Here is a 21265-nt window from a genome sequence, read left to right on the forward strand (position 1 = left end):
GTTGATCTGCATGCTGGTAAAACCTATGTATCTGGCAATAAGAGTTGAAAAACTGCAAGGTAAATCAACATTGGACACAAACAAGAAAAAGTAGCAAATATACCCAGGATTATCGAATTTGTATCTTGAATAACTTCCCTAGCAAAAAAAAATTAGGGCCAGATGTATCATTATTACCAATAGCGATTACCAAATTGCAATTTGCGACCCATTGCGAATGGCTACAATAACAGGGATGGTGGCCTGCTGGGCTCAGCAGACCCATGTCTGTGATTGCTTTTACATAAAGCAATCTTTTTTTTTTTTTCTTTTTTTTTAATGAAGCCTGTTTTCCTTAAAGTAAAACGGGATTGAGTTTAAAAAAGAAAAAATGAAAAGTTTTCTTTTCATTTTTTAAGAGTAGGCTGTGGTCGTGGGACCACTGCCTGCTCTTAAAAAATGTTTTTGCATGCATTCACAAAGGGGAATGGGTCACCACGAGTATGAAATTGGTGGTAACTGCGATTGTTTTGCGACCGCAGTCATGGTCACAAAACAATCATACATATGTCTGCGATTCGGTATTAGGAAGGGCGTGCCCTTGACACACCACTTCCTAATACCGAATCGGTATGTTGTCGCAAATCCAATTTGCAGTTCATTAACAATGTACCGAATTGCGAATTGGATTTGATACATACCAAAATGCATGTTTGATACACCTGGCCCTTAATTCTTTCACATCCTGTTTTAATAACGCTGGCATTTGGTCAGTCTTGCTATAGTCACAGGTTACTGGTGCACTCTAGAGAGAGAATTGTTTTGTGAAATATCCAGTGTAATGCACCATAGGAGGATATGAACCCCTTTCATTTGCATGTTACTTATGATCATCCGAGACAATGTATTGTTCTATATAACATAGAAGTATAAGGCTTTGCAAGGTAATTCTAAGAGAGAGCAACAAGCCGGGGACACAGGTAAATTGACTTTCATATCTCAGCTATGTGCTTAGAAACTGCACTGCACTTAAATTTCTATTAACAGCAAGTTTACTCTCTCACCTTGATGAACCTTTGGTTCTGGAAGACAATGCGACTACAGAAAGCTCTATAAAGGGAGACTGTTAAAACAAAACCTAGCAACATGTTCAGAAATTGCATTACACTTTATTTCTCTTTTACATCCCTCTTTGTAAGAATATAGGTTGTTCTGCTATGTACAGATATTTTTATTATGGACAATTATTAGCATCTAATTAACAATATAGGGTCCTGATTTTAACAAACTATTGCATGAACTGCAACTCTTAGCATGGGATGGGGTTAATGAAAAATGATAGTTATTTCTTAGACAGCAACATAATGTTGCTGAAATTTGTCATGAATTTCATAATACTTTTTATTAATCACCAGATAAATCATTTGCTACTACTGTCAGTAAATCTGCCCCTGAGAGTTTTAAACTGAAATGATTAAGCCACAGCCAGCATTTTACTTTTGCAAATGAAAACATTTGAAAAAATTATGGGAGCGAGTGTAGTCGTTTTGATCACTGGGGCAGTGCACATGGTAAAGTGTATATTTTTGGACAGTCTGCCTATTAAATTATTTGCTTAGCTATAAACATTTGTTTTACCCTTCTTTTACTAGTTTCCCATTAGCAATTACAATTTTACATATGTCGGTGTAATTTGGAAAAAGGCTATCAGACTTGGAGTTTTGGACTGTAACCATTAGGCCTAAACAACATTATACTTCTGCAGATGAAAGCATTTGGAATGAAAGTCAACAAGAGTGAGCAGTAGTGTTGTTTGTTAGAGCAGGGAATATTTTATACAAAAATATTTACAGAATGGCCATTAAAATATTATCTAATTAATTAAAAAAATTCCTGGACCAAGCCTACTGTTCTCCCATTGACCAACACAATTTTAAACATATTAACACACTTTAGAATTGATATTTTACTGAGCAAACCTTTACAACTTTCTTTGTAATTAAGCAGACCTTCAAGCAGACACATGCGGATCATAGATACAGCAGGGTTTCAACCCTTATCCTTTCGACAGAGTTTTAGTAGCCATTAGGCTTCAACCAGCATTCTAGTTTTGGAATGCAGCTAGCAGCATTCAAATTACGGACAAATGCTGTCTGCTACAGTATTAATTTTGGACAATGGACATCCATCAGATAACCAGCGGCCTGTGTAAATAAGATGGGTAGTCACCCTGCACAGCTTGTGTATACAAAACATAAAACATGGCATAGGACATGATAATTTGGAATACCTAGGGTCACATGCTTCTTAGAAGTTGAATTTTGTTTTGCGACAGGTGCCTCCAGTAGCAACACACAGGTGATGGCCTCACTGTAGCTCCATCTTCATACAATTTCAACCTTACACACTCTCCGATAACTATAAACCAGGAATGTGAGAATCCTATTTTTTTTTTTAGCAGCTCTAAGCTGTACAACCTAACAGCTTATGTAGCCTTCTTGTATTAATTAATTATTAAAATATGTTTGCATACATGGCCTTGACCTTTGCATACATGGCCATGGCCTTGAGCCCTGTGAACAGCTAGCAGACCACCTCCACTGTTGTGTGGCCAACAGTTGCTTTTGTGAAGGATATCCTGCAGAACTGAAGTATTGTACTCCTTGCATTGTGCAAGTAGAAACTTAGGCTGAGCAATCTCACAGCCAGCAAGTAGCCTGCTCACACCTCTTTGGTGGGGGCTCCACCTGGGGACTGTTCTGTGGTACTGTTCTGTTGGGCAGAGCAGCATTGCAGACAAAGGCCAGGTATAGAAGGTGACCTGGCCAGAACACATGAGAGGGGCAGATTGGTTTCAAGGAAACAGACCTGACATACACATCCATCTTTATGCCAGTTTCACAGACTGAGGGAGCCCCAGAACCATTGTTGCTTGTTGTGGTTCTCTTCTACAGATGAGGGCATACTCTGCAGAGTACTCGTGTACTACTATGCAGCCAAGTGTTGCTGTCCAACTGACAGCCAACTCCACAGAAGTGAGGGAACATTGCCTCGCGTCCGATCGGAGGGCAAAATTACTAGTGTTTCCTGTGTACTAAGAAATTCTGCCTTTAAGCAAGGGAAGAAAGCGCCAACCCTGCAGCAGGAGCTGACTGCAGAATGGACTGCCGTTACTGACCATGGCGTGGTGTCTGTCAGACAGAGAATTGCCAAGTAAGAGCAGTGAAAGAATTGTGATACTGCCAGACAGGGCAGTGATATCTTTGTCATTTACCCTAGTTGTAGCTGTGACTGAAACTAGGATAAGCACCTGGTGGCAGCCCTTGTGTCCCACAGCGGGTCTGCATGACCACTGCTCTGCCCAAATGTGCTGTAGGGTCACTACCATAGTGAAGCCCTTGGGGTGCCTCATGAAGAATTGAGATAATCCCCTTGAGGCACTGCGTGCCGAAGATAGCACCTGGCGTCCACTGCTCCAAAGAATCACCATTTGTGGGTGTGTGACCATTGCACTCAAAAAGTGGCAAGTACTCACCGGCATGTTGGAGTGAACTGCGCTGTAAGTACCCACTGGAGGTTTGGATGGAGCCACCTGTCAAGCAGTCACTGGAGTGATTCACGCCGTGATTCAGGAACCCACCGGAGAGGTGGGTTGAGCTGTACATCAAGTACTCACTGGTGTGAGCAGTGGCGTGAGTTAAATATTCACTGAAGGGTTGGAGTGAGCTCAGTGGAAGATTGCTGTGCGCCGCTTGGAAACTCCCTGCAACCAGAGAAATCCTACTGTTGTAGGAGGGCCCTGCGCTGTCCCTATGAACCGAGTGATAGACTGAGTGGGTCTAGGTGAGAGAGACTGAGTGCTGAGACCAAACCAGTAGGGGGCAGAGCAAGGGTGCAAGCAGAACCTATAGGCCTTGTCTTGAACTCTGTAACTGAAGGAGGCACTCAGAGAAGGGGGACCCAGGAAGGACCAGGAGGAGGTATAACTAGCTTAGGTGGCAGAGGCCCCTGAAAATCCAGACTCACACCTATGAATCGGGTATTTGTGCATTTTTGATTGTGTAGGGGAATTCTGTCCTTTGTGTATAATAAAGTACTTGTCTTTTCTACAAAGTGAAGCACTGGGGTGGACATTGATCTTACTGCATTGCTGGCAAGTGGTATTGATGCCTAAGTACATCCACTAACCTCCCTAAAAAGCCTGTGATTGCTAGCCTTGCTACCAGTGAGAATCAATTGCGGAAAGGGTTGTACTTGGTTTGCAGAGCTGTAGTAGGGCAGGCCCCGGGTCATTAGTGGCAAAAAGCCTTGACCCCCCCGACAGTTGTGGCTCAGTAATCCCTTCCTGTTGCATAGCCACCTGAACAGTGTCTGTCAGACTATACAATGGTTCCATGTGGTAATGAGCATCGGTAGCTTTATGTAATAACACACATCAATGATGGTAGAAATATTTGATGCTAAATGGCAGCAGCAATAATCAGATCAAATAAAGCCTCCATCTTTAGTCTCCTTTATTGACTCCACAATGATTGTCAGTGGCCCCAAAGATTACGTTTAGTATTTATGTGATCTTCACCCTGTCTTCCCCAGGAATGGAGGTAGAAAGATACTACTTTCTGTTTTTTTTCTTCTCCCTGGCTTGTGGACCATATTAGAAGGGGTTGGACAAGCATGTGCTGCCTCTTCTACCATACCCCGGGGACACAACAAGTGGGTGCAAATACATATTGCCCCCCAAGGCTCTTTATGAAGTTTGGCCCCTGGTGGCCTCTAATATTTGACAGCAGGCTGTCGGGTGTTTTTTTTTTTTGTCAGTACTTGTGTATGCAGGGTACATGTGTAAATGACAGTCCGGCGGAGCATAGACCACTTTGAGGTTGATGGAATTGTACGAGACTCTGGAGGTAGGCAGAGGGCGTATGTTATGTAGAGAATTGTATGCATATACAAGGAATTTGAACTGTGTGCGTTTGTGTATAGAAGCCAGTGAATGTGCTTGAGGTGTTGAGTGATCTGGGTGTAGTGAGTTATGTCGAGGATGATCCTTGCAGCAGCACTTTGGTTGGTTTGGAGCCTGTTTAGGAGCTGTTCGGTGATGCCTATGTAGAGTGTATTGCCATAGTAGTGTCTGATGGTTACCAGGGCCTAGGTGACGGTTTTCCTCTTATATGCTCTAGAGCCACTTGAAGATTTTTTGCAGCATCTTCAGCATATGGAAACATGTTGAGATCGCCATGTTAACTTGGATTGTCATGTTCAGTTTTTCGTCTAGGATGATTCCCAAGTTCCTCACATGGGGGGTGGGGGTAGATGTGCATCTGAGGTCAGCTGGCCATCAGGTGGAATCCAAAGCTCAGGCTATCTTTCCGAAGAGCACCACTTTTGTTTTGTCTGATTCGAGCCTTAGACAATTGGATCTCATCCAGAAGGCTGCCTTGGTCATGCAGGTAGCAAAGTTGTCTTTTGTCATGGGAATCTTGTCCGACAGGGAGAGTATCAATTATGTGTCATTTGTGTAGGAAAGTATGTTGAAGCCATGCAGTCTGATTTGGTAGGCCAGTGGGGTCATGTAGATAGACGTAAATAAGGTCAGACTGAGAGATGATCCTTGGGGGATCTACAGATGAGATTCTTGACTTTTGACATCTAGGGTTTTGTGTTCTTCCTGTTAGGAAGGAGCAGATCCAGTTGAGTTTGGGTCCCTGGATGCCCCTTTTGTCTTCCATCTGATCAGGATGGAGAGGGCAAGCAGGATGAAGGCCACTTTTTCTCATCAGCCAAGGGTTCATCCTGATGATGTCTGTTGCTGCAATGAGGGCAGTCTCAGTGCTGTGATTGAGGTAGTAGGTGAGCTGATTGTTGATGGCTTTCTCCATGACTTTGCTGAGTAGGGTGGTAGGGAGATCAGACGGTAGTTTGCTAGCTGGGTCTGTTGAATGTTTCTTTAGGAGTGCATTGACCATCTCATATTTGCAGGCCTCCAAGAACGTGGTAGTGGTGATGGAGGTGTTCATGATGTGGGTGAGTACTTTGCTGGCTGGTGAGGCGCCCATGTTGTAGATGTGATGAGGACAGTGGTCCATCGGTGCCCCAGAATGGATGGTTCTCACGATGTTGACTATTTCTTCTATGGTGATTGTTTTCCAGGTAGTTAGGGTGTTTCTGTGGTTATTTGTAGGCAGGCTAGAGGTGAGGCTGAAGGGTTACAGTAGAGGGACACAGATGTTGTACATGGTTTTGATTTTGTTGCCGAAAAATTCTGGAAGGTTGTTGCATTAGTCTTGCCAGGGGGTGGATGCTATTAGTGGTGAAAAATTGTGTGGTTAAGTCTTTGACAGTCGTGAAAATTTCTTTACAGCTTTTGGATCTGTTGTATATGTGCTCTGCTAGGGCCTATTTCTTAGTTTCTCTGATCCACTGGTGATAGCGTTTTAGTGCTGGTTTGTAAGTGTCCTTGTCAATTTCTTTGTGGTTCATTCTCCATCTTCTTTCCAGTTGTTTGTTGCCTTGTTTTGTTGAGCGGAGGTCCCCGGTGTGCCAGTTGGCCTGCTTCTGAATTCTCCTTTGAGTGTTGTGTCCACAAGGGGCCAGGGTATTGGCGCATTCTGTGATCCAGTCGTTGAGCTGTTTGATGTTGATATTTAGGTTGCAGTTGCACTGGTTCATGTGTAGGAACAGTTAGATTCCGATATGTTGTTTCACCTGCGTCTAGCTAGGGTGGAGGTGTCAGGTTTTGACTGGTGAGGCATGTTGATTTGGAAATGGCCGTTGGCGTGATCGTTCCAGGTGAGAGGCATGGTTGGGGTTTTGATGCTGTTGAAGGTGGCGAAGACTGGGTCGAGTGTGTGTCCTGTGGAGTATTTGGGTTTCACTACGTGTTGCCAGTCTGTGATTCCTAGGCTTTCGTGGAGGGTAATAGACGCTGGTGTCGTTCTGGTCTTCCAGGTGGAAGCTGAGGTCTCCTAGTAACCTGTAGGTTCTGGATTTGATGGTAGAGCGGGGTGAGGAGTGACAAAATATGTAATGTTTTCAGTGAAATTAGCTCCAGTGGTCAGTAGGCAAGAGTTCCATTCAGGAAGAATGTTGCTGCTTGAAATGTCAGTATTTCATTAAGGGGGTGGCTTTCTCTGTGGTTGTAGTGCAGTTGACTGTTTGAAGATTATTGCGATTCCTATTCCTGGCTTGTGTTGCGGTCTTGGATCCTGCCGCGATGACTGTGGCGATGTCTGGTGCCGACTCAATGGTTAGACACATTTCCATAAGGAAGAGGAAATCCAGGCTTTGTTATCCAAGATGTCCCAGATTTCCATGGCATGTTTGCTGAGTGAGCAGGTGTTGAGGATCATTCATGATAGTTTGTCTTGGGGTGTGTGTTTGCTAGTGGGAGAAGGAGATGTGTTGTGTCTAGTTTGTGTGGCTGGCGTAGTCAAGGTAGGTGCGCCACTGCACACAAAGTGACAGTGGGTGCAAGCAAAAGCTTCTTTTTTGTTTAGTGGTGTGGTTCAGCGGCAGTGAAGGGTTGGGTGTGTATGACCAGGGTTTGAGTACCTGGGTATGCTCCAAGCTCAGAAGGGGTTGCCTTTCCAATGGAACGTCCAAGCTGCGACTGCCTTTAAGTAGGTCCTGAGAGGGGAAGTGGTCACAGAGGGCTGAACAAAGCAGGAGTGGCAACGCAGGAAGAAGCGGGTAAGGAGTGGGAAAGGAGTGAGATGCTGTGGGAGGCAGGAAAACCAAGAACAGGAAGGGTGCACCAAGAGATGGCAGAGGTAAGAGTGAAAGGGCGAAAACAGCAAAAGAGCAGAAAGGCACAAGGCAAACTGGCAGCAAGTGAAAAATGGCACAGAAGCATAAAGAGCAAAGAGAGAAAAGTGCCGGAAGTTAAAGAGGCCCGAGAGAGAGAGACTAAAGCAGGAGAAGAGGCAGATGCCAGAGACACAGGAGCTGGGTGACAGAGGGCCTAGAACTATCAGAGGACTGGTCCAAGATAAGGACAGGGAGGGCTGGGCCTTGGCACCTGCTTAAGGGCTAGTCCAAGATGCGGGCACCATTAAGTAGGAGATGGGAGGAACGCAGGGGGTGATGCTTAGCGGAGTGTGGGAAGGAGCAGCAGCGTGGGAAGAAGCAACTAATGAGTGGAGGGAGGTGGGAAAACAGTGTTGGAAGGGGGCACCTATAGATGGCAGAACTAAGGGTAAAAGGGCAAAAGGAATAAAAGAGCAAAAAACGCACGAGACACAAGGGCAATGAGTGAAAAATGGCACAGGAGTGAAAAGAGCAAATACTGAATGGAAAACGAGTAACGAGTGAATGGAAAAAGAGCAATGATTAAGTGGCAAAAGAGCAAAGAGGCATAAAAAAGCTAACGGCAAAAAGAGCAGAAAGGGCACCAAGACAACAAGAGAAGGAGTAAAAAGCTGAGAGAGGAAGGCGTGCAAGGAAGACCAGCAAGAAGTGAGAGGAACAAAGAGTGAAAAGGCAAAAGAGCAAGTGGTGGAAAACAGAGGCCCAAAAGAGAGTGAGAGCGAGGCAGGAGAAGAGATGGGAGCTGCAGACGCAGAGTCCACTAGGGCCTAGACCAGTCAAAGGAATCTTAAAATGAGATTTCCTATCTAGATCATTTTGCCTCTCATCTCCTTCATAGCTGGTATTATTGGCATCTGGTGATTCAATCTTCAGTCCTCTTCTGGGATTTGATTTGTTGCTGGAGCAATGCAGGATGACCCCTTTGAAATGTTAGAGGTAGAACTTACTGTTTCACTTTCTCTCAGTATAAAGTTTGTTTCCATTCACCATACACACAGACGGCACTCTATGGGTGGAAACATGCTAGATTCTTATCTTGGTTTCTGTGGGCTGATCCAGGGGTTCTGCTCAACATCCTCTCTCTGTTTTGTATTTTTGTTTCCTATCCATCAAGATGAGGTATTTTGATTCAGCGTATGTTTATTGCATTGATGGTGCCCTTTTGGAAAAGGAATTCTACGTTGGTCACATTTGAGGTATGAGAAACAGGGTTGATGATCTTTGTTTGCTTTTCTTACCCACTGGACTCAAGACCATATTTCTAGACCTGCACTTGTGGGCAAACGCCTCAAAGAAGTACTTTGTGCCCATAGGTGCTTACAAGAATAGGGAATATTTTTTTCACTGTTTACATCTAAGTTTTTTTTAGTGTTGTGTGGCTTTTCACCTGTACGTGCCTCCTTTGTTAGTTGTCCTACTGTTTGTTGGTACTTGAATCTGATCTTAGCTAGACTAATGCCAACACTTTTTATAGTAATCATCATGCTTGTCAACTGTACCACCAAGTTACAAACACAGTGCACCTGTGGGTAGTAAACTGTATTCATAAGGGCTCATCCTCTTATAGACACAAGCTAGCTTCATTCCCAAGACTTTAACATAATTGTATATCAATTATATCTTTTTCTTCCAGCCTTCTTCCTTTAGCCATATGATTCTTTGAAGATGCTGTACAAACATGATTACTGGTGTACATTACATTTCAGCATGTCAACTCCCCAACTATTTGTGTCATTTGCCTGCAGTAAAGCTGATCAAGAAGCAGCTAAATACACGATTGCCAGGTCTCTTTCATAATGTGCCTCTTACTGCTATGGCCTGCATGTTCAGGCCATCCATTTGTTGTAGGAAAGGGCACACTAGCCGAGAGATAAAATGACTTTACTGGTGTTCTTTGTCATCTTCCTGTCAGAGATGGGTAAATTATCTGTTTTGCATACCCCAGACACTGTGATCCAATACATCTTTTACTGCAGAGAATCTAAGTTACCAACCTTCCATCATAATCACTGATCAGAGGGTCATTTGTTATCAGAAAAGGATATAGGTTGGAATTTCATATTCATATGCAGACATTAGAATAGGAGTAAAAATTAAATAGTCTTGGTGATTGTAATTAGAAACTGGTGAGAGGTCTTAGTTGTTTGTGTAATATAGCATACCATGCTCCTATCTTTTCTGTAAGCTGCTTGCAATTTGGCCTACTCAGGTAAAATTTAAATCTGTTATAGACATTACCTGTGAGATGCAGAAATATTGTGGCTATTGTCAACACTGCAACTTGTTCTTCTCCCCTCCCTCTTGAAGCAAATGCACAGATGTTTAAAAATGGTTTATTTATGTTTTTTCCTTTCATGTTTGTGTTTAATTCGAGAAAATATGTTTATTTTATTTTTTACTGCAGAGCTGCCATCTGTGATTCTGCAGGACATCCTCCCATTTCTTAATATCTACTACCTGGATAGGATTGAGACCGCTGCAGTTAAAAAAGGTGGGTTATGTGATTAAAAATAAAAATCTTTGACATTCATAGTAAAAGCCAATTATCTTTATGGACTTTAGTCTGACTAACACTACAGACATTCTGCTGAAAGCTCTTAAAACATGACATCTGATTAGGGAAGTGACTGTAGTAAAAAAGAGGATGATGGCACTGGCATTGTAGAACTCTTAACCTTTCAAAAGCCCTCTCCCCTTCTGCTAGGGACAATATGTGATGAGAGGACCAGCAACTAACATTATTGACTGGCAGCATGATCATTAATTGTGTTTTTGACCTTTAACTCCTATACTCCTCCTTCTTATTAGACTTGCACCAATATAAGTGCCCTGATGCCTATTTATCCTTGAGGGCTTTATACATAGAAACAGAGCTATGCCTATGTTAAATGTTGTGCTTCCTTAGTGCTTAATTTGTGCTTGTGTTTGCTGGTGCTTGGCACTGGTACATATTTATGACATTCAACCACATGGTGATGCTGTCAGTCGATTTAAAGATTAAAAAAAAAATACATCAGCAAAGTGTTATAAAAATTCAGTATGCAATGTAAAAAAAATGATAGTGCTACAGATATTTTTTACAGATTTGGGTCACCTAGTTTAATTCGTATTGTCACATTTAGGGGACTTTAGTCTTAAGTAGGTGTCATTAGTACTGATGTTTAGCAGCACTGGCAGGGACCGTAAGTGGTGCAACTGCAGTGACCTCCTTAGAAGTACCTTGGGTCCTGGCATTTATTATTTTACAGATCTAATAGAGACTTCTAGCCGCAGATTCTTTACTATAGAATATTTCCCAGGTATCAGATTGGATCAGGACATTTTCAAACACTACTCCAGCTTACTGGTAGGTGGTGGTGTTCGGCTCTGCGTCAGCCGTGCTGGAAGTGAAGTGCCCAGGGCCCCTATAGGCGCTAACCCAGTGCACGGACGTCAGTCTTTTCTTTCTGCCCAGTTATCATCTTTCTTTGAAGAGCCACCCTCAGTCAGTTCTTGACTGACTTTTTTCTCAACTTTTTGTTGATACTGTTTTGAGAATTTCTTCTCCTGGTGTGCTAGGTATGTCCCCTGGGAAACCAGTGGCTATCAAGCCATGCAGTGCCTGTCACAGGAGATTTGTCTTTGCTGCTTGGAGATGGAGCATGACTCCTAGACCTGTGAGGACTGTTGATCTTTGCACGTGAAGGACCATTCCCTTAAGCTCCCTGACATCAGACCACCCCACTATGCTTGTGACCCCACTTGCATGGCAGGTCTCAAGACTGCTTGCAAAGCCGCACCCGACGGTCGTAGTCTTGATCTATTTCTTCAGGTATGTCCCACAGAAAGAAATCAAAGAAGTCTTCTGCTTTGCCCTGCCTGTCCAAGTCCTCGGACGTGGCGGGGAAGCGTCTGTACTTAACGAGAGCTCCTGCCAGGGTCCACTCCTGCCTCCAGATCCAGAGTGACTCCCGACCAACTAAAAGAGTTTTATGAGGCCAGGCACCTCATATTTGGGGTTCTGATCCCTCTGGAGCGCCTTTGGGCCCCACTGGTTTGGAAGGGGCCCCCACTGGATTCCCACGGGTGCATTCATCCTCAGCACCAGTCGGCCCCTTGGACCCTGTGCTGGATCCGGCGCGGCACCACCTGCGATACCTGAGACTTCCTCAGTACCTGCTCCTGTACAGACGCCCCATGGTGACACCCCTCCGTTGTCTTACCGGACTCCGACACAAAGTTGGTTGAGCATGTCTGACGCCAGCACAGACTAAGAGTATGCCCTTCGAGTTTGAGCCAGTGTCTTTATTATTCAACAGGCCTGGAGAGGAAGGCGAATGTGAAGGGTCTGATGACCCATATGGGTACCAGCATCCTAGAGGTGACACAAAGGACAACTGGTATGAGGAACTGGAGGATGCCAGTAGGTTAGACACCTCACTGGGCACTAGCTTGCTTTCTCCCTATACCTTGGATACGGAAGAGGATGCCTAATTTGCAGTGGTGGTGCGAAGGCCGGCTGACGTCTTGGACCTTAAGTTGCTCTCAGTGGCAGTCAAGGCAAATGTCTTGACAGACTTGTTTTAAACAAGAGTTGCCCCCTCCAAACTTTAACTTCCAGGTCCTACTCGGGGTCTGGTCCAAGCCCTGCACAGTGGCTGCTGTGCACAGGACAATTGCCCACTGCCATTGCCCCATTCCTGGGGACCCCAGTTTCCTCACCCTACCCTTCCTTGGTGTTAGTTCCTGCTTACAGCTTAAAACTGTTCTTGCATCCCTCTAGAAAAATATCACTTGAAGGCATTTATGTCCTTGTTACAGGTCAGTGGTAATGTTTTCATCCCATCCATCTTACAACAGAATAGTTTGACAGTGGCCTATAACAGTTTACCCCTCAAGGTGGTAAACATCCCTTCTTTAAAAAAACAAACAAAAAAAGTGTTTTTTTTACCTGCGAAAAGAAAACCTCAGCAAGATACATTGTACTGCAAGTGATAATGACACGTCATTGCATACTACCACAAGACAATTTCATACCTAGAGTCATTGTTCCCATGCAATCCTGCATGTTTCAACTGCAGTGTTACCACCATATATCCCACGCTTTATGATATTTATGTGGACAATAACCATGTTCCTTATAGATTTGTTGTTCTGCTGCAGCACAAATAACCATTCCACATGTTTGTTCCTCAAGTCTTGAGGGTGGGGGGTTGAATGGGATCCAGTGTCTGGTGATGTCAGGTTTCTCCACTAGCAGCCTATTGCCACAAGGTGGAGAAAATCCACACCATCTGTTTCCTTTTGTTCCCCCCCAGTGTGACGTAATTAGAGTAGGGGCCCTAAATTGGTGTATATATTGCAGTCCAATAACTGGCAATTCTTGTACATGGCCAACCCATGTGAAAGAAAGCTGATTGCTCTTCTGGGCAAAAATGGCATGATTAGAGCCTGCTGGGGTTATACTTGGTGCAGTGAAAGTATTTAAATTCAACCAGCCATAATTTGGCCGAAATAGCCAGGCACCTAGCTGCAATTTTGGCATCAGTCAGTTAATTGAACATCCCTTCTTAAAGAGAGTGTTCATTTAAAGTATTCAGTGCATTTTGGACCATATTTTACTGCATTCCTACAACTATGAAACAAAAAATATGTTGTGCTCTTATTTAAAAATTTAGTATGTACCATAATGGAAGTGGTTTCATCTTCTTCATCATTATTTAAAAAAACAGCTTGTCTGCTATTTAATGTGTTATACTATTCTGTGTAATGGCATAACATATATTTGTATATGGAAGTCTAAAAATACATTAGCTTCATTGCTTTTTCTATTGAAAAGTAAGATTGCCTTAATTTATTAAATAACTTTGCATCAGTTCTGCTTTTCTTAGAAATGTGAGCAACCTGTTGACGCCACTCTCCCAGATGAAAATATTTTCACTTCTTATGCCCATTTGTACAATTGTGTCCGTAGTTTGGTGATACAGGGCCTTGCAATCTTCGAACAACAAGGTTCTTTTTAGGTTTTGCTTTCAGGCAGTTATTAGCTGGTTGTGAAAAATCTCACTCACCCATTGCTTAATTGTCACTCGTACTTATGTGCTTGATATTCTATTGCTTGCCTTCTTCTTGTCCTTCCCTTGGAGGAGAACATCTTTATTATATTGTTGATTGGTTGACTTGTATCCTTCCACTTCTTACATTTAATATTTATTTTCTTTAAGCACTCAATTAGAGTGCATGTATTTTCTTGCTATTTCGTTTACGGCACCACTCTCCCCCCACATGTTCTCTGTTGCTTGCGCATCCCTCCTATATGCTCTTTCTTTTGTGTCCTGCTTAAGGTCTGTAGCCACTCCTCACCCCAAATGCTTTGTTCCTCCACCCCTTCCCCTGCCTATTGCTCCCCCTCTCCCAAGCTCTTCTAAAAGTTATGCCCCCAGATCCTCTCCCCTCCACCTGTTTCGATGCTATCCATTGCTCTCACCGCAGACTCTCCGTTGCTTCATTCCCATCTGCTCCTTTGTTCCACCCATATCTATACCAGTCCTTTAGCAAAAACATAATTTTGTTTGTATGGTATGGCAGTTACCATTTGCTTCCTGGCTGCTCTGCTTCTGAAAACTTGAAGGAAGAGTTGAAAAATGTATATTTACTTCTCCAAGTTAGACTCCACCATCTTGAATTTGTAAATTAAAGGGGAACAAAAAAAGGAGCATGCATCATTAAGTGGGCACACACATGCTTGGTGATGCATGTACATGCATACGTCATCACACATATGCAAGTCTACTGATTTACATGGCTGCTAGCAGTGTTGTAACATGTATGTACACGTTGCACCATTATGCCCACCCACCCCCAATCTACTGCACAAGATTGCCAAGAACTATTTGCCAAATCTTGTTGTTTTCTATAAACTTTGAAGGCTTGTTTCACAAAGCCATATGTCCAAAAAGTCAGAGATCTGCTCTAGTAGGATTACGTTTAAATTTATGGTAAAATTCTTTAATTAAAAAAAACCCTCAGTAGTATGTAAGGAAACATGCAACAGTTGGAGATTTCCAGAAGCATTGGAATGTGCAAAACTGAGGCATTCAGAATTTCCAACTGGTGGAACTTTTGTACATGTAAATGAATATCTAACTTTTTTCTCTGTAAGGGCAGTTTTTGTATCTCTTTTCCTTACTGTCCTGTTGACTGTTTGGGCACCCTCTTCTCTGTCTGAAAGGAAACCGGTTCCTGCCTTAAAGGAGCGTATCTACTTGCATTCTCAGGGTTGAACGTTACCTGCAAATGGTACCTGAACGCCCAAACACCTTTGAGTTTGTGGATATTAAACATTCACATATAGTGTGACTGTTTTGAATTCACTGAATTAGAATGTAGAACTTATGCTCAGAACGTAGTTTGTTTTGTGTAGTTTAGTATCATTTAGGTCCATATCCTGCCCTTTATTAATTTTTGTCACTGATCATCAGGAGCTGTTTGGAAGAGCCACACGCCAAAGAAACTAAATGCATGTATTTAAGAAACCATTTCTAAAGATTGTAACCACAAATACTAGTCATATGATTAACAAATAGTTTGCTGTGACATACTTTTGTGGTACTAGTAACTTGCCTTTACATTTCAGGAGTAGGATGGAGTACTCTATATATATGAATATATGTGTTTACAGTATTTTTATAGCTCATACCTAGCCAAAAGGCAGAAGAGAAAAATACAGTCAAAGACGAGGATAAAGTTGGCGTTTAGCTTGGTTATGAATGGTTAATTAGGCCACTGCCAAACCAATTTGTCAGTTCTGGAAGTGGCATTCAGACCCTAGATTACATCATATCTACTTCCAAACAGGCACCATGATACAAAAGAAAGATTGTATGTGTATTCAGAGCATGTAGAGAGTTACTTGACAGCAAGAACAATGTCTGTATTTGAGCTCAAACACAAACTGAAGCACAGGCCAGGCATCAACACAAGCACTTGAATACCAAATATGTTATAATAGTAGTTCAAGATTAAGGAGGACCTTTTTACCACATAAGTCTTGATTTCTTTGCATTAGAAAGGCTGGCATTGCAATTTGTTCAACAGGTTTAAGGCTAAAAGTATTCCTTTGGACAATGTGTACTTTATACATTTTATTTTCTTGTCATTCTTTTGCAATGTACGTTCATAGATAATTTGTTTAAAAAACAGCAACTCATTTGGAATAAAAAGAAAGGAGTTTTTTTGGAAACTGACAGATTTCATGCCTGACGATTGCAAAACTAGTAATTGCAGTCATAGAGGTAACCTGTTGTTCTTTGAAAACTCCCTTACAAAGTCACCCATACATAGTTTTGCTGTGAGCTCCTTCTCATGTGCTAAAATAGTCAAATTCTGTTTCTGCTCATTAATCATTATGTGTCTGAAAGGTGTGAGGACACGAGATAAGGTTGAAAGGAGGTCTCTTAGGCTGCGGTTGAAACCCTATAACCAGTGCAGAAACATACATTTCATGAAGTGCTGGGAAAGCTTCAGCAAAATCGTGCACCAGTTTACAAATGATGGCAACATTTGCACCAAATGTGAAGTTTTTGTAAAAGCAGTTTTTGCAACAGTTAGTTCAGCTGCAAGAGTAGCTGTGCTTACATAATTTAGGTCTAGAAGGAATGCACACTTTTTCACATTAAGAAAATGAGGCAATGAGAAAACCCTGAAAGAAGTATCTTCGATAAGTTCAGTGTTGAGGGAGAATCTGGTCTCCATTTCAGCTATTGCTCTGTCTAGATTGTTCAACAGGGGTTTCCTGAGCACTTGCTATGTAGAGCAAAGGAAGTGTTATCTGCAAATTGTCCAGCAGTTGAAAGTACCACAGAATCTGCAAATCTGCAGTTGACAGTTCTCCTCCTTTTTTTGCTCATGATTAACATGTGTGGCTTCGTCTGACACATCAGAAGAGCAGTACTTGGTAGAAAACATTGGATCAGTATGCATTGCTTTCAGGGCACTAAGTGTGGATTACACAACTTCCACTACAAAAGACAAGTATCTTTGCTTTGTCTGAAACATAGCATCAGCAGGTATAAAGCTAAACGTAGATCTTGTAAAATGTTCCCAGTACCTTGAACATTTTCCCTTTGAATAAGAGATAATAATCCAGAAGCTGCCACCTTCAACTCAGATGGTGCATTGTTATTATTATGATATATATCTGAAATGATGTCACTGTTTTGAAGCACACATTTTGTAACCTCAAAATGGCCAGTCCATCGAATTTTAAGAAGACGTTTGAGAGTAGGTCCATTATATTGACTCGCATAATAATAATGAATTTTTTTTTTACAGCGTATTATAAAGATCAAAGAATCGCTTTGACATTGGTTCACTCTGGATGGCAGGCATAACAACAAGATGAAGCTGATGATTGTAACAGTGTATGTTAGAAATATATTTAATCTTCTGTGTAGCACAGCCTGAATCTCCTATTGTCCCAACTCATCACTGATGCTCCATCATAGCATTGTGTAAAAAATGCCTTTTGGTTTGAAGTCACAGACAACCAAGTGGCCTACAATCTGACCAGCTATAGATTTAGCATCTAATTGTTATATTTGACAAATAAATGCTCCTCAGGTTTGACTTGGCTCACAAAACGCACCATGAGATACTATTTTTCATTTGTCACATTTGTTACAGGTGCAATCACTTTTAATACCAAAATTCTTCGAATTACAAGTTAAGTACTGCTTTTTGACTTGCGCTACAAAGACTTTTCAAAGTTTGCCTACTTCAAAGATGGAAATGGGTATAAGTACTGGACCTCTAACCCCACAAAGTTAGAATCCTTCTGGACAGAGGACATTCTGCCAGGAAGAAGAGCTGGGACATTAAAGACTTCACCTGCCAGCATCAGGGTTCTCTTGTTGAGAGTCCTGACTTGCCAGGTAGTGCCAAATCCAGTTCCTGGGCCCTTGGGAGTGAGTTCTGGTGTAACCAAGAAGAAAAAAACACATCAACTCCAGAGCCAGTTTGGAACTGGCCCGCTGTCTGACTCTGCGCCGCTGCCTGTACCAGAGCTGTGGTCCCTGCTGAGTGCAACAACCCCAACTGACGGCACACGCCTGTCGCTGCCAAAGCGCTTCCGAAATCCCACCACAGCGTGAGTCCCAAGTCCCATATTACTGACCTCCATGACACATGACTCCAACTCCGCTGAAGCACCTGTGGCCTCTTCATGTGATCGTGACACCGCAGAGTTGATGCCTCGCGTCTTGACCTGCTGGATTAATTTACTCCGCCTTGTCCCAATGAAATGACTCTGCATTACCTCCTCTGCAACTGTAAGGAACCAGCGCCTCAACTCCCCTGCCTAACAGTAAGGAATCACTGCCCTCACCTCGTCAGTAGCAGTAAGGAACCGGCGCTGCACCAGCGACGCCTCACCTCCCCGACTCGGACAAACGTTTTGGTTTCCTTGTTTTCCAAGGTACTGTACCTGGGGTTCGTGCGACTCCATGACTGTCCCACACTCCCTTGCGTCAGACTGTTGTGAATGACTCTGTCTAGACGTTGTGATAGCCCCAGTTGGAGCTATTGTGTTTCAATGCGCTATACCAAGATTTAATCATTGAAAATTCACAATTTTGCTTGTGTATGTTGGATGTTTGTAGTTTTTGTCTTGTTTTACTCGGATAAATATTGGGTATTTTTCTTATCTGGTGTGGAGTTTTTTTTGGCATTTTCACTGTTACTGTGCCTGCATACTAATACTTTACACATTGCTTCTGAGATAAGCCTGACTGCTTGAGCTAAGCTACCAAGGGGGTGAGCAGGGGTTATCTTAGCTGTGTGGCTCCCTTACTCTGACTAGAGTGAGAGTCCCTACTTAGGCAAGGTGCAAACCACTTCCAACTAGAGACCCCATTTCTAACGGTCCTAAAACTGAAGGCAGACTGCTTGCCCTGCCATCTCCCTCAAGACACTGGAATAACGGTGCCATGGGCATGCTGATGCAGCCTTGATGCAAGTCCATCCAAAGCAAGAATGCTATGTACAAAAGGACCCTAGATTTAGTGATCTCAGATCTAGGGAATCAGTGGGCATAGTCCTTGGGTGTAGATGTCTTCATCCAAGGTAAAGCCATCTTAGGTGTTAGAAATCATAAACAGATCTATGTTTATTGGGTGTCTTGTCTCCTCTTGAGATGGTTGGGGGTTTACCCCAAGCTACTTTTAAAAATGTGTTGTCGAACGGTAAACAGGCAGAGACTCGGGAGTTTTCTGTGAGAATTTCTATTAACAAATTGCACTTCTTCCTAAGTGCATAGGCTTTTCTAGAACCTCTGTTACTTTCTTCATAACTGTTTCAGAAAGGGCACGTTATATAGGTTTGTGGTCTCTTTCTTGTGACAATCCACCACCACATACATTTTGCAAATGGTACCTGTTGGAATGATCAGGCAGAAGAAAATTTTGAGCCTCAATATTGTCATACTTGTACTAGTCAGATAAGGCTCAGAGACAAACTTGTTTGAATACCCACATAAAATCCTCCGGTTTTAAATGCACACATTCCTTCCTCCATTAAAAGATCGAACTTTTTCTTTCTTGCAGTGCATAATATGGTGCCTGACGGAAAAGCTAAACAGATGGGTCTACTGGGCTTGTGACTGGCTGCAACCCTAGAGCCAGGAATGATAAGAACCACTGAAGTCTAGGAGGAAGCTGTTGGGAAAGTAAATATGCACTGAGAGACCAACAGTCCCACAGCATCATGAAAGGACCAATTGGCACAGCAGCGTCTGGATGAACTGAATCAGTCCTGAAGGGTGCACCAAAAGTTCCCACCTATGCAATACTGAATTCTGCCATTATACTTATCTTCTGCTTACATGCTCCTTCAAAAGGAAAATGTATATGTGGGAAATGAAAGGTGTTAAAAATGGGGCCTCTGGTTGGCAGTCTGTATGCACTCTGTCCAAAGAGGGACCCTCACTCTAGTCAGGGTAAGGGAGATACACACCTAGGATAACCCCTACTCACCCTCTTGGTAGCCTAGTCCAAGCAGTCAGGCTTATCTCAGAGGCAGTGTGTAAAGTATTTGTTCTAAAACACACAGTAATACCTGGAAACACTACAAAATGGACACAACACAGGTTTAGAAAAATAGCCAATATTTATCTAAATCAAACATGACCAAAACGAAAAAAAACAAAATACACAAGTTTTGGAGTCTTACTCCATAGAAAGCAATGGATATGTTGATGTTACACAAAGTACCTGGCTTGCGTTAAAAAAATAAAGCCGCACAGGCGAGCGCATGCCAGAAACGTCAACTATGCGTCGATTCCTTATTCGCAAGTGAGGCCGTGCCTTGTTTCTTCTCCGGTCGAGTAGGCAATGCGTCTTTTTTTCTGTCCTGCAAGAGAGAGATGCATCGATTTCTGGACAGGCAGCTCTGGTCCGGGCAGGTTCATATCGATTTTGACGCCCAGTGACGATGCGTTTGTAATCCGGCCGCACAGTGATGAGGAATCGCACTGCGTGGGGCTTGTATTGATTTCAGCTGCCGCTAGTGGGTGTTGTAATTTCTCCCGCCGGCATACAGGTGATGCGTCAGTTTCCCAGCTGTAGTGCAGGTGGTGCGTCGATTTCTTTCAGCCGCGATGCATGTGGTGCGTCAAATTTTTCCCTGCACAGTTCCTGTGTGTGGATTTCTGCCTTGGTTCTACCAGCTTCACCTTTCAAGGGCCTAGGGACTGGAGTGTGCACCATTTGGCAGGGTAGGAGTCTCAGCAGAGAGTCAAGGTGCTGGCAGAGGAAGTCTTTGATGGCACTGAGACTTCAGAACAGGAGGAAAGCTCAGTCCAAGCCCATGGCAACACTTCACAAGCAGGAATGTACCACAAAGTCCAGACTTTGTCCTTTTTCAGGCAGAAGCAGCAACTGCAGGACAACCCAGCAAAGCACAGCCACGGGCAAAGGAGCAGTACTCCTCCAGATATTCGGCTCTTCTCCTTGGCAGAGGTTCCTCTTGGTTCCAGAAGTGATCTAAAAATCTGGGGTTTTGGGTCCACTACTTATACCCCTTTGTACCTTTTGAAGTTGCCAAACTTCAAAGGAAATTCTCTGTTGTTCAGAAAATCCTGCCTTGCCCAGGCCTGGCCCCAGACACACACCAGGGGGTTGGAGACTGCGTTGTGTGAGGGCAGGCAAAGCCCATTTGGGTTTGTCAGCTCCTCCTTCCACTCTAGCCCAGATGACCCAATAGGCTATGCAGGATATGCCCTAGCTCCCTCTGTGTCACTGTCTAGTGGAGATTCACAAGCAGCCCAACTGTCAGTCTGACCCAGACAGGGAATACACAAGCACGCAGAGTCACAGAAGGGTCTGAAAGTGGCATTTTCAAACTGGCAATCTAAAAACCAACTTGCCCCATGTTAACTTATGAGAGAGATAGGCCTTGCAGCAGTGAATAACAAATTTGGCAGTATTTCACTGTTAGGGCATGAAAA

General features: G+C 43.2%; 1 protein-coding gene across 2 annotated transcripts in view; it reads left to right on the top strand.

Moving 5' to 3' along the window:
* The window catches only part of LRRC41 (leucine rich repeat containing 41), a 117439-nt gene that overhangs the window by 9551 nt on the left and 86623 nt on the right, over positions 1 to 21265 (top strand). For both annotated transcript variants that reach the window (XM_069232756.1, XM_069232757.1), the window contains exon 2: positions 10190 to 10276. In XM_069232756.1, the coding sequence (XP_069088857.1) occupies positions 10190 to 10276 (87 nt within the window). The remainder of the gene's footprint in view (positions 1 to 10189; positions 10277 to 21265) is intronic.

This window comes from Pleurodeles waltl, chromosome 4_2 (assembly GCF_031143425.1).
Source record: "Pleurodeles waltl isolate 20211129_DDA chromosome 4_2, aPleWal1.hap1.20221129, whole genome shotgun sequence".
NCBI lineage: Eukaryota > Metazoa > Chordata > Amphibia > Caudata > Salamandridae > Pleurodeles > Pleurodeles waltl.